Genomic DNA, 14,664 nt, shown 5'->3' on the forward strand with positions numbered 1-14,664 from the left:
AGTGGAAAGAGATGAGGGAAATTAATTTCATGAATATAGTGGCAGTAACTGCACTTTCAGCTAATGATGATGCCAGAAGGACATGGGTGATAAACAGCAATGAGGTGTCATTACATGGCTTAAATGAGGTGTAAAATGACTGGGGCTGATATAGCTGTGTCTGTGTGAGACTCGGAGAAGGATCCATGTCATGTTCTCTCGCCTGGCTTCACATTCAGGATAATAGGAGATGACGACATCACTGGTCCCAACATAAAGGGGCACATCACCCCTCTCCTCTGGGCCAATCATACTCCATGTTCCTGTCACGCTCCCAGTGATAAACGGCACAATATGAAGACGTTCAGTAAAAACGGACAGAGGAAAATGGACTATGGGCATAAAATGGAACACCGGTACATCAGCTTGATTTTCTCCTATGGGTCAAACAACCAGGAATAAAGGCTTCCACTTTACCTGTTGATTAGGCTATAAACAACCCTCTCCTTCGTCTGAAAACTACAGTACTATATCCTGTCACCCACAACACCTCATGTTTCTTTCTGTGCGTGTGTGTGTGTGTGTGTGTGTGTGTGTGTGTGTGTGTGTGTGTGTGTGTGTGTGTGTGTGTGTGTGTGTGTGTGTGTGTGTGTGTGTGTGTGTGTGTGTGTGCGTTCGTACAGCAAGGGAGGGTTAGAGCCTCTGACATGGGGGAGAGCTCATGTTTTCTCATCTCCACTTGGGGGTTTGTGTGAAAGATTTATGTGGAGGCTTGATGGGGTGGGTCAGGAGGGGAGATTTGAGTCAGGTCTGGAGAAGTTGCTCGTGCTCCTCATGATTTATTTACACCACAGAAGGGAAAGGGGCTGCCCACCATTATGCAACCTGCAAGGGAATTGTTTTTCTCAGAGAAGACCAGATTGTTTTTCTGAGAGAAGACCTTGAATGAACACAATGTAGGCAGTAAGTTTAATCATTTGTCTTCAGATATAGAACATTTTATTCAGATCCCCTTATTTTTCTCACTTTTGACCTGCATAAAGGTCAAGAGGATATCAAAGGCTGTAGAAATGATTCATGGTTGCTCTCCTATTGTTGTATTGATTTATCATGAGGTAGACTAATATGTTCCTGCTTCCACCAGTAACCCAAGGACGTGTCCCCACTGGACTGGGCATCACTGATAACAGCTGAGCAAGAGCTGTCCATATTCCTGAACCTCATCTTACAGGAGCACTGGGAACCAGTGAATGCACATAGGGTTGATCATGGCTTGATAAAGCTGGCTGCTAACAGTTTGTGTAGGTCTAGATCATATTTTTATTAGATGTGCAATTATTGTAATTATTGCGACAGTGAAGCATTTTTTATTATTTTGGCTCTATACTTCAAAAGTCTAGATTTGAAATGATACAATTAATATGAGGCTAAAGTGCACACTTCATTTGAGGGTATTTTGTACCCATATTGGGTGAACCGTTTAGAAATTACAGCACTTTTTGTACATAGTGCATCTCTAATTTTCTCACTCGTCATTATTCACGATTAATTCAGGATTATCCATAATAATGGCAGCGTCGACATTCATGTAGAAGTGTTTCGAAACATATAATATTCTTATTTACAATTAAAGTGACTAAAATGACACAATACATTATTTACCATGAATAACTATTGGGCACAAAAACAACCAAAACAAACAGCAAACACATCCAACAAATGTGTGGAGTCAGAAGCTTGATGTAGTCATTGTGTACCATGAATATGGGAACAAATACTTCACTTTTTACTACTTTAATAAACATATAAGTGAATTTGTCCCGATACTTTTGCTTTTGGAGTATAGGAAAAAAAAGCTTCACTGTCCCAATAAACACTTGGACTCACCCATCCTTCCACAACAGAATAATAAAGTGCCTTTCTTTTCCTGGCTGCTCTAAAGCACTTAAGCTTTACTCGCGTCCCTCTTGTGACTGCCATGAGCGTCACCAGCTGACGGATTGAAACAGGATGGCGAACGGCAGTATGTAGGCCATGCTGGGAAGCCCCTCTGTACTCGGACTGTGGCGCATACCCCATCCGCTTCAAGCACCTACAGGAAATGGCCGTGATATGCAGCGCTTGTTAACACATCTTGATCAAACTGAAAGCTTACTTTTTAGACTTACTATACCCAGGACCTACTGAAACAAATACAACTAAGAAACCATGAAGAAAAACAAAAAAAATGACTACTTACCCAGCCTGTCCTCCATGAGACACTCTGTCGTGAGTAAAAGGTTACAAACCTCAGAGCTCCATCATGTCACTATATAGACAAAACATCAAGGAGCTCACCTCAAAAGAAAGAGTAGAACCTTGCTCAGTGCTGACAGAGAGGTGAAATACTAATGTCCAACAAACACTATCAAACACAGCACAAGATGAGGTGGCCAGAGTATCCATCTTCACACAGAGCCCCCAGGGACAAAACTATTACTCTCCTAGGAGGCATTTCATCATCATCCTACTGCCTGTACCACACACTTACGCGGACACACATATCCACCTAAGCGCTCACTTATCCCTGTAATGTTAGGGCAGATACTGCTGCAGGAAGCCATTTAGTGACGGCTGGTGGAGACAGCTTTGGTGTGGCCCAGCCTGTTTGCTCTCTGTGGCTCTGGGTCTTTGTAGCAGAATGCTGTTTGGGGCAGTAGTGGGCTGGGCTGGTTGCCTTGAGGGATGTTGGCTGTTAGCTGTGCCACAGTACCACTCTGAGGATAATGAGCTCAGGGAGAGGCCCTCCAGAGCTGCCTGTCAGAGGGACACTGGGGAGGATGGTACCATTGGACTATGAGTGGGCTTGGCTGTCTCCTTACCAGCCAGTGGTGCAATAATGAGGCCCCATACAGTGATGGAGAGAAGACATTGAGTTCAGATAAATACAGACATCTTTGATAAATGGGAATAAACACACTAAATACCATTTATGATTTCACTCGTTTGAGTATTTTTTTCCTCTGCAATTAAGCTGTTTATTTCTGTCCTTTGTTTTTGTTGAAAATAAATTAGCACAGACAGTTTGTACTTTACTCTAACTCTGTGAGCCTAATTATGTTGATTCATGCAGATTTGAGTAAGGTTGAGGTGAAGCAAATGAGGGTAGAGTGTTTGTTATAGAGACGTTTTTGCATCAGAGGCATGGTGAATACTCAATGTGTAGCTGCAGGGACGGGGCTGTTTCAAAGCAGCGCTGCCTCTCGCTCCTTTGTTCTCACACGCCACACATGCTCACGCACACACACTTCTACACGTGCACGAATACACACAGACACAGTCTCCTAGGGACCAGCAGACCTCCTCAGTAGAGCTTCAGCGGGGGGAGATAGGGGTCAGTAGAGCTTCAGCGGGGGAGATAGGGGTCAGTAGAGCTTCAGCGGGGGAGATAGGGGTCAGTAGAGCTTCAGTCGGGGGAGATAGGGGTCAGTAGAACTTCAGCGGGGGAGATAGGGGTCAGTAGAGCTTCAGCGGGGGAGATAGGGGTCAGTAGAGCTTCAGCGGGGGGGATAGGGGTCAGTAGAGCTTCAGCGGGGGAGATAGGGGTCAGTAGAGCTTCAGCGGGGGAGATAGGGGTCAGTAGAGCTTCAGCGGGGAGATAGGGGTCAGTAGAGCTTCAGCGGGGGGGGAGATAGGGGTCAGTAGAGCTTCAGCGGGGGAGATAGGGTCAGTAGAACTTCAGCGGGGGGAGATAGGGGTCAGTAGAACTTCAGCGGGGGAGATAGGGGTCAGTAGAACTTCAGCGGGGGAGATAGGGGTCAGTAGAGCTTCAGGGGGGGGAGATAGGGGTCAGTAGAGCTTCAGCTGGGGGAGATAGGGGTCAGTAGAGCTTCAGCGGGGGAGATAGGGGTCAGTAGAACTTCAGCGGGGGAGATAGGGGTCAGTAGAGCTTCAGCGGGGGGAGATAGGGGTCAGTAGAGCTTCAGCGGGGGAGATAGGGGTCAGTAGAACTTCAGCGGGGGGAGATAGGGGTCAGTAGAACTTCAGCGGGGGGAGATAGGGGTGAGGGGTCACTCCACGGCCCTCTCCCTACATTTCTCTCCAGGCTTTCATCTCCTCCATTTCCTCTCATAACATAATCTAGGATCATTTCATCCAAAGTCCACAACCTTCTTATTTTGCTTTATTCCTTGTCATCTGCCTCCTCCCCCAGTTGTTGTCATGTAGACTAGTTCCAGTGTTCTATAACCTCTTCCTTTGGGATCTTGTATTTGACCTGGTTTTGCAGCGGTATTGCAGTGCCCTGTTCTCATAGGCTTGTTCTCTAAACTTATCCCAGTCTGTGCTGGGAGGACCGGCAACCAGCCAGACCATGTAAAATGGCTAAACTCTCCATTGATATTTCCTGGTCCAAGGTGTGTTGTGACTGCAATGGAATTAGGAAGTGAGGGAGAAATGCTTTCAGAGGCGTAGGAAGAGCGTACTTCCATCCCTCATTCCTCATGCAGATAGCTAGCTGCTGCCTCTCATCCTCCTCTCCTCCTCCTCTATTCCAGACAGGAGAGGATGAGCTGTGTGGGTGTACACTGTAAGGCACTCACACCCTCCTGACCTCCACTTAACACTGGCCACTCACTCACTCACTCACTCACTCACTCACTCACTCACTCACTCACACACACACACACACACACACACACACACACACACACACACACACACACACACACACACACACACACACACACACACTGACCCAGTGAAGATGATAAGTTGAAGGTCATCTCAGCCCCTGTTTATGTTCTGTCTCAGTTCAGAACAGTTGAGCATGGCTGCTGTTGTTTTCTTTTTGTTCATTGATGATGTTGTTTTTGATGTTTAATGAGGACTGCAAGATGCCTCTGTCATGAGGTTAGTCTGAACTGCAGTAAGGGGACACATCTCCCCAGCACTATCAGAGTGAATCATCATATAAAGTCCCTTATGAGGAAGTTTCAACCACTGAACATGATTCAATTCACAAATGATTGAAATACAGATGTTTTTCAATTTTTTTATGTAAATCTGCACATCGCTTGACTGGCTCACTGACCCCAAGGAACATTTTCACAGCCTTTTACTGAACACACTCACAGTCTCTCCTTGGATTCTCTGTATGCAGGTGAATAGAGCAGGAATATTGACAGCCTACACAGCCTTAGGCATCTTTTTGTTATTACTAAGAACAGAATTGAATTCCTCTCCATCTAAAGGTTTCAACTTGCATTAAAGGGCCATTTCATATGATAGGTTAGCTGACATTTCTATTATAACCCCACTCTTGCACAAACATTTAGCAGAGATAGTGTGATGGATGGTGTGATGTATCCCTGGCTGTGGCATTTAGATAGAACATCAATGATGCATCAGTACTGGTGTCAACTAGCAAGTCCGGCCAGGCTAACATTGATAAGAGAGTGATCGTGATGGATAATCATTGAAAAATAATGCATGTTTTAGTAGCAGAGAGAGGATATTAAGATGCACATTCTCTCAGTGTGCAGATCCTCTTTGTCTCTGTCTTTCTCAGTCCCAGGAGACGAGGTCTATCTCTTACACTGTGACTCTCTACTCTAAGGATCACAGTCAAATATTGCCAGCTGTTATAGATGGATGGGTTTTGGAACTTGTGGTCACTATAAATAAAATCATTAGAACTATAGCCTGTTGATCCTGTGCTGTGGACCTGTGGTCAGACTTTAAGCTGTGGCTGGGACAGTGCCCTGTGGCCCTGGTCCTCTTGGCTGCTATTGTCTTTACTGGAACGCCAGTGGGCCAAGCTGGGCTAAGGTTAATGGGGATGGGGTGGGGGGAGCATGGGATGCAGACAGGGGGAGGAGTCCCCCAGGCAACTCATAGGGGTGTTGGGTTACTCTGTGTACTGGATGAGCAACACCAAGTAAGAAGACAGAAGAGGGAAGGGAAGGGACAAATTAAATGTATCCTTATTTAGAACTGTGCCACTGTGCTTGTCCCCAACATTTAATGACCGTCAGAGGAACGAGAGTGGCAGGGGCGTGTTGGTGACTTTTCTGGGCTGAACAGTACACTGTCCATCAAGCCATTTTTAACCGTTTTGTTTCTCTTGGTACCCTGGTCTGAATGAAAGCATTGTTTAAGTGCATTGATGCTTGTTGAAGGAGGATCATCTTGAAAAGGAATGTGAATGTAATCATAAGCCAAACTGATAGGCTACCTGTTTAGCTCCAAGCTGTGGTCATATTCATCTAGGTCAATCATTTCCAGATGCATACATTTTGAAAATGTCCATAATGATGTGTGCATTAATTGTTTTTCATTGGTTAAATAATGTTTTTATGTTGAATGTTTTGTTCGAAACGTGACCTTTCTCTCTCTCTCCGTCTCTTTTTTCCCCTCTCCAGTTACAGATGAAGACACTGTCAAGAGATACTACGCCAAGTTTGAGGAGAAGTTTTTTCAGAATTGTGAGAAGGAGCTTTTGAAGATCAACACATTTTATTCAGGTAGGCTAATTTGATGGAGCAGTGCTGCTATACTATGCTATGCTATGCTATGCTATGCTATGCTATGCAAGTTTTTCTCTCTGACTAAGTTAGACCACCCCTTTGATTTTCTGTGAGCATCTGCAGTTTGTCCACTCGTAGTTACTTATAATGCCATAATAACTAATGCCTGCAGTGCAATGGGAGTAGCCAGTAATTTCCTTGACCTCTTGCACATACGGTTGTCATGTTGAGTGATAACCTTTATTTGGGTGCCAACTACGTGATGTTTTGTAGAACTGTATTTAATGGGTTGATGCTGCCTGGCAACATGGACATTTGATATATTCTGAATCCCATTACCAACGAGTACATACTTTATTGGTAATGGTACGAGTTAGACAGAAAGCCAACAAAATATAGAAAAGGGGCATTCATTAGTGTCTACTTTAATTTGCTTTTCCTTAAAACCTCCCCTCCCATCCCCTTCAGAGTTGAGGCTTTGCCAGAAGCTGAAATAAACTCAGACCAGGTTGGACTGCCAAAGAGAACTGGCACTCTGATCAACATCCTGTTGCTCCTCGTTTTTATCTTCCCTGAAAACAAGGATTTCCCATCACTGTTGCTCATTAAGCACATCCAGCAGACTGAGTCTGAGTATTTTATTTGTTTTATCTTCAATTAACTAGGCAATTCAGTTAAGAACAAATTCTAACTTTCAATGACGGCCTAGGTGTGTTATCACCCAATGACGGTGTGGTTAACTGCCTTGTTCAGGGGCAGAACGACATATTTTTACCTTGTCAGCTCGGGGATTCAATCTTGCAACCTTTTGGTTACTAGTCCAACGCTTTAACCACTAGGCTACCTGCCGCCCCACATCAAGGCCAGACATCTGGCTTTACTAGAATAAATCTGTCTCAATTCAGATTATAAGGAAATCTATAGTAAATGTTGTTTTTAGCAGTGTTAGGTCTTCTTGGCTGTCTTGTAGCCCAGCCACAGTCAGTCACTTCACTCTCGGACTCCAGACTGCAGCGTCATAATCTCTCATTTTCTACGCCTGGATGTGTTGTATATCCGTCTAGCTGGATATTGGGATGAAACAAGCAATTACTGAATCTTGTTGGACAGACATCGTTATCTCCCTCTTTTCATGTCTTGTTCAAGGTGTGAGCTTTACATAAGAGAGTCGTCGCCTCCGCAGAGAGCTGTAGCAAGCAGCTTCCCTCTTCTGAAAGGGGTCATCGACCCCCTTAAGTTAACCTGGAGCAGTACATTTAACTATATGCCAGTGAGAAAAACCAAGGCACAACACAGTCTCTGTTAAATGCTGTCACAATATCTAAAATATTTGTATGTATCCTCAGATATAGACTCCAGAGACAATATTTTACCTGTGGCTGATCCTGGCAAAGCTCAGACGTTAAGGCTTATTTTAGTCTCTTCAGCCTGCATACCATTCTGACACCTTTGTCTGTACACACAAATCTACCCAGGCTTCATTTCTTCAAATTTAGGTCAAGTGTGTGAGTCTTGACTTTCTCACGCCTCATGTTAAGTCATGACTTGATCCATGCAGAGCGGCAGATAGAGACCCTCTGGACAGGGTAGACAGTGTCAGTGACATAATCTACTGTTATCCTGTGAGGGATTACTCTAATTTTAGCCATCAAAAGAGCAGGCATTCCTGTGAGTCGGGTACTGTGAAATTCCGAGGCTGTGTTTGCAACTGAGCGTTAAAAGTAACCAATTAACCCACTGCACCTAACGTAACACCCCTGTCTTCACTGATTGACCGTGGGGAACATGAGACGGTGCTTCGTCATTGTCACAAACACATGCAGGCAGGGCCTCTCTGCCCTGCCGTTGACCAGGCGGTCTAGTTGTGAATCAGGACTGAAGAGGTCTATTGCAGAACCCTCTCTCCAGCCGTGGCCTATGAATAGGATGTGGTGGGGTGCAGAGTGCAGACACAGGCGGAGGTGACAGTGGAGGATATGTGCCAAAGCCGGGCTCGAGGAGTTCAGTCCTGGAATGTGTTCGTGGGACTGGGATGGGGAGGCTGGGGGAGAATGAGGGCCATGTTCCAGATCTACTCAGGTTCCCCCCTGCCCTGCTGCTGTCTCTCTCAGGAGGGAAATGAACCCTGTCATGACCCTGGTAATGGGCCTGCCGAGGGCTGCATTTACACGTCTGCAGAACCTAATACTCCTCTTTTCACTTCCCCGTAATGGAGAGGAGGGCAGGGAGAAGTGTGTTTACCTCTGGCTGGATTTACTGCAGGGCTGTTAATGCAAGATAATGTTTCTGACAGTCTCAGTGCAGTAGAAGTTACTCTCAAAACCACTAGAAATTTCCACGAGACATCAGCAGAGTGAAATCAGATCTGTCTTTGTCATACTGACACTGTTGCTCACTCGGTTGTTCTCCATATCTCCTTCCCTCATGCAGAGAAACTTGCGGAAGCCCAGAGGCGTTTTGCCACCCTGCAGAATGAGCTGCAGTCGTCTCTGGATGCGCAGCGTGAGAGCAATGCGCCAGGTCTGCGGAAACGCAAGACGGTGTTCCACCTGTCCCAGGAGGAACGCTGCAAACACCGCAACATCAAGGACCTGCAGCTGGCCTTCTCCGAGTTCTACCTCAGCCTCATCCTGCTGCAGAACTACCAGGTTGGTACCCTAAACCCTACACAACATCAAGGACCTACAGCTGGCCTTCTCCGAGTTCTACCTCAGCCTCATCCTACTGCAGAACTACCAGGTTAGTACCATTAACCCTACACAACATCAAGGACCTGCAGCTGGCCTTCTCCGAGTTCTACCTCAGCCTCATCCTACTGCAGAACTACCAGGTTGGTACCCTAAACCCTACACAACATCAAGGACCTACAGCTGGCCTTCTCCGAGTTCTACCTCAGCCTCATCCTACTGCAGAACTACCAGGTTGGTACCCTAAACCCTACACAACATCAAGGACCTACAGCTGGCCTTCTCCGAGTTCTACCTCAGCCTCATCCTACTGCAGAACTACCAGGTTGGTACCCTAAACCCTACACAACATCAATGACCTACAGCTGGCCTTCTCCGAGTTCTACCTCAGCCTCATCCTACTGCAGAACTACCAGGTTAGTACCATTAACCCTACACAACATCAAGGACCTGCAGCTGGCCTTCTCCGAGTTCTACCTCAGCCTCATCCTACTGCAGAACTACCAGGTTGGTACCCTAAACCCTACACAACATCAAGGACCTGCAGCTGGCCTTCTCCGAGTTCTACCTCAGCCTCATCCTACTGCAGAACTACCAGGTTGGTACCCTAAACCCTACACAACATCAAGGACCTACAGCTGGCCTTCTCCGAGTTCTACCTCAGCCTCATCCTACTGCAGAACTACCAGGTTGGTACCCTAAACCCTACACACCACCCCTAGGTACTTCCTCATCCGGAGGCAGAACTACCAGGTTGGTACCCTAAACTCTACACACCACCCCTAGGTACTTCCTCATCCGGAGGCAGAACTACCAGGTTGGTACCCTAAACCCTACACACCACCCCTAGGTACTTCCTCATCCGGAGGCAGAACTACCAGGTTGGTACCCTTCACCCTAAACCCTACACACTACCCCTAGGCAGTTCCTCAACCTCATCCTACTGCAGAACTACCAAGTTGGTAACCTTAACCCTAAACACTACCCCTAGATACTACCTCAGTCTCATCCTGATGCGGAACTACCAGGTGAAACTACCAGGTGAAAGTCAGCCTATCTACACTCTCTCTCTACACTCTCTCATCTTTCTGCAAATATCTCTCTGCATCTTACTACCTCTCCATCCACCTCTCTCTAGTGGTGTGTCTATTTCTTCTCTGTTCCTCTCTTTATCTCAGCAGTTCAGTTTTTCTCAACCGTTTAGTCATTGTCTCCTTCTCCCTCTCTGCACCTCTTGCTCAGTTCAGACTTAACCCCACAATTTGTCTTTCTCCCAGAATCTGAACTTCACAGGCTTCCGTAAGATCCTGAAGAAGCATGATAAGATCCTGGAGACTCCCCGTGGGGCTGACTGGCGCGTGGCCCATGTGGAGGTGGCCCCCTTCTATACTTGTAAGAAGATCACCCAGCTCATTTCTGAGACTGAGGTAAGTATGGAACAGAAGCACCTGACTGTGGAGGTCAAAGCATTGTTCATTCTCCATCATCTGTTTTAACCACAAAATTGCTAATTCTGGCAAAATCGGATCCCGGTCTTTGACTTTTGCTCTTTAATATGTTTTATTGGATTTGAACTTGTTCCTGGATGAACAGTAGTGACGTGTGTGTTGTGTTTGTCAGGCTGTGGTGACCACAGAGCTGGAGGGAGGGGACCGTCAGAAGGCAATGAAGAGGCTGAGAGTGCCTCCACTGGGGGCAGCACAGGTGAGAGAGACTGACACCACAGGTTTACGATAGGGTGTATGTTAGTTAGTGTACAATTAACCAATTAGATCATTCCCGCCATAATTCCCTGCCAGCGCCAGGATCTCATCAACATAAACGTTGTATGGTAGAGTGACACACTTCCCGCTCTTCATCTCCTTCCTGCTGTGTGTGTATACAGTAGAGGTATGTGACACACACACCCTATTCATCCCCACAGTATTGATCCTGTAAGAGGCTCTCCATACTAGACTGGAAAAAGAGCTTTTCCACAGGGAGGGAGGGAGAGAGGGAGAGAGGGAGAGAGGGAGAGAGGGAGAGAGGGAGGGAGGGAGGGAGAGAGGGAGAGAGGGAGGGAGGGAGGGAGGGAGGGAGGGAGGGAGGGAGGGAGGAGGGAGAGAGGGAGAGAGGGAGGGAGAGAGGGAGAGAGGGAGAGAGGGAGAGAGGGAGAGAGGGAGAGAGGGAGAGAGATTTCAGAAATGAAACAACAAATGTAATTCCTAAACAAAAATAAATACATAACATATACATTCAACTTATTTCATCAGCAAAAAATAATTTCCCCTCTACAAAACAAAGCGCTCCTTCGTAGGCCCACTTCTCCTCAAATAATAGGAGATCTTTTACAGCTGAAAAGAACTCAAAATCTACTTTTATTCTTGCTTTCACCTTTAAAAATCCTTTAAAAACACATCTTCCATCCTGCCCATATCCCGTTTCTATCTTATGTTTCCTACTCAGAAAAATTGACATCTTAGCTTGTCCCAAAATAAAATTGAACATTTGACATTTTCTTTTCTGTTGTTTACTATATTTGAACCCCAAAATAAAAACAGTGTTATTGAAAAACTCCCCTACAGCTTTAAACAAAGATTCCAGCATTTCCAATAGAGGTTTTATCCTCTCACACTCCATAAAACAGTGAAAAATGGTTTCTCTTATATTACAAAAAGGACATCCATCTCTAACATCTGAGTTAATAACAGATACAAAAGCATTAACTGCAATGATGCCATGTAAAACCCTCCATTGCATATCACCAGTACCCTTTTGTAACGGTGGCTTGTACAGTGCTCTCCATGCTGGCTTTACCTTGTCATCAATGCCCAATTTTACCCTCCATGGAGTGTCTTTTCCATTTTTCAATTTATCTCTATTCAACACCTTGCCACACCCCCTATACAAGTCCTTCCCATTCACCTCATCCAAACCCACCTCCTCCAACCCTCTCAAATCCAGCAATAACGCCTTTCTTTCTGACTCTGGGATATTTGGTGTAATCCCTAGTCTTGGAAATGAGACATCTTCATCTTGTACCTTCTTCTTGTGGCTACTAAGCATACCCCATTCTTCCGCTGACAGAGCCTTCCTGCAGCTCCCCAGCATTTGTCCGACAATCCTTTCCGACCTCATCCCCAAATGTTCTGCCACCCGTCTTCCATCCATTAAGGCGGGCCCAGCCATGGCCATTAACTGTTTTAAGGTGATGATTTTCCCCTTACCCAGAATCTTGGAGAAATATGGAACAGCTGCAGTTGTACAATCCAGTCTTGCCCCATACACCAGAGGTTCCTCCAACAGCCAATGCACTGACTCCGCTGAAGTTCGTCTGGACACCTTCATTATGCTCCACACTCTGAGAAGTCCTCTGTAAAACGGAGGTACTCCCTCCCTAGAAATCTGGCTACTATCAACCAGAAATAAAGCCTTCTTTAAACCTAATCCTCCAACCCGCTGTAATATAAGACCTGCCACCCCTCTCCACACCACATTTTCCGGTCCATAAAGCAACCTTTGAATAAACTGAAACCGGAAAGCAGCAGCCCTACTAGCAAGATGTACAAGACCTTGTCCCCCCTCCTCTTTTGACAAATACAAAACACTTTGTGGAACCCAGTGATATTTATCCCAAAATAAATCCACAATAATTGCCTGTATCTTAGCCAGAAGGCCAGATGGTGGTTCTAAAACTGACAACCGATGCAACAGTACAGAGGCAATCACATTGTTAACTATAATAGTGCGCCCCCTATATGACATACGAGATGGTAACCAACGCCATCTCCTCATCCTCCCTTCCACCATTTCAACCACCCCACTCCAATTTTTTTCCATAGTCCCCTCATCTCCTAGGTACACTCCGAGATACTTAAAACGTCCCTTATACCATTCTAGCCCCCCTGGCAAAGCCATAATCCCTCCAGACCATTTTCCAATCTGTAAAGCACAACTCTTTTCCCAATTTACCTTTGCAGAGGATATTCCCCTAAAACGATCAACCATTAGACTCAAGCTATCCACCTCCGCTTGATTTTTCACTAACACAACTACATCATCAGCATAGGCTGAGAGACGAATAGGAGGAATATCCTCTGAAAGGTACACCCCTGCAATGCGACTTCTAATGCTATTTAGTAGTGGCTCTATAGCAATGGCATATAACAATCCTGACAAAGAACATCCCTGCCTAATACCTCTACACACTTTAAAAGAAGCACTCAAACCACCGTTAACTTTCAATACACTTTCAATGTCACCATATATCACCTTTATCATGGCAATAAAACCAGAGCTGAACCCAAACGCCTCAAACGTGCCATAAATATTGATGTTCAACTCGGTCAAATGCCTTTTCCTGATCAATTGAAATTAGACCAGCATCCAACCCAATAGCCCTAGAGACGTCCAAAAAATCACGAATCAGAGAAATGTTATCCCCTATCTGCCTGCCAGGAACACAGTAGGACTGATCCGTATGTATGATTTGCCCCATCACCTCCCTCAGCCTGTTGGACAAAGCCTTTGACCATATCTTATAATCAGTGCACAATAAAGCCACCGGCCTCCAGTTCTTCACCTCCCTCGGGTCACCCTTTTTGGGTAGTAGGGTGAGGACAGCCCTTCTGCAGCTTATTGGTAGTAACCCTCCGGTTAGACTATCATTAACTACTTCTAACCAATCCTCTCCCAACATAGCCCAAAAAGACTTAAAAAAGTCAACGGGAAGCCCATCAATGCCTGGTGCCCTTCTATTTTCCATGCCTTTTAATGCAGTGTATAAATCCTGCAAAGACAATGGTTGCTCAAGCTCAACCTGAGCTTCTGCAGCCACCTTTGGGAGCCCATCAAAGAACTGCTGTGTCACTGTTTTATCCTCTTTGTACTCACACTTGTAGAGCTCAGCATAGAACTCTACTGCCCTCTTTCTAATTTCACTAGGGCTAGTGAGCTCTTGTCCAACAGCTGATTTGAGACAATGAATAATTTTTCTTTGTCCATTCTTTTTCTCTAAACCAAATAAATATTTGGATGAGGCATCCATTTCAGATATTCCCTGAAACTTACTTCTCACCAGTGCCCCCTGTGCTCTGATACCCAGCAGGTCTGCCAATGCAGCTTTTCTCCTCTTGAGGGCCTGAGTATGGCCTCGATCTCCTGTGGTCTCAACCAATGTCATGAGTTCCACTATTTCAATCTCTAGGGCTTTCATTGATCTGGTGATATCCTTGGTGACATTCCTCGTGTATTGATTACAAAATTGTTGAATCTGGATTTTCCCTATATCCCACCACTGTTGAAGGGAAACAAAACTGGCCTTTTGAGACCTCCACCTCTCCCAGAAAAAACTGAAACAGTTCCTGAAGTGAGCATCACTCAATAAAGTTATATTAAAATGCCAGTATGCGCTTTTGGGTTTTACATCGTTAATGAACACCACCTCTGTTATTAAACAATGATCAGAAAATCCCACTGGGGTTATCACACTTGATTTACAGACCTGAGATTGA

General features: G+C 45.5%; 1 protein-coding gene across 2 annotated transcripts in view; it reads left to right on the plus strand.

Annotated features, from left to right (window-relative positions):
* xpr1a (xenotropic and polytropic retrovirus receptor 1a) overlaps positions 1-14,664 on the plus strand; it is a 115,470-nt gene that overhangs the window by 78,874 nt on the left and 21,932 nt on the right. For both annotated transcript variants that reach the window (XM_029632762.2, XM_029632761.2), the window contains exons 3-6: positions 6,381-6,482; positions 8,916-9,133; positions 10,450-10,599; positions 10,793-10,876. In XM_029632762.2, coding sequence (XP_029488622.1) covers positions 6,381-6,482; positions 8,916-9,133; positions 10,450-10,599; positions 10,793-10,876 — 554 coding nt within the window. The remainder of the gene's footprint in view (positions 1-6,380; positions 6,483-8,915; positions 9,134-10,449; positions 10,600-10,792; positions 10,877-14,664) is intronic.

The sequence above is a fragment of the Oncorhynchus nerka genome, linkage group LG24 (genome assembly GCF_034236695.1).
Source record: "Oncorhynchus nerka isolate Pitt River linkage group LG24, Oner_Uvic_2.0, whole genome shotgun sequence".
NCBI classification, from domain to species: Eukaryota; Metazoa; Chordata; class Actinopteri; order Salmoniformes; family Salmonidae; genus Oncorhynchus; species Oncorhynchus nerka.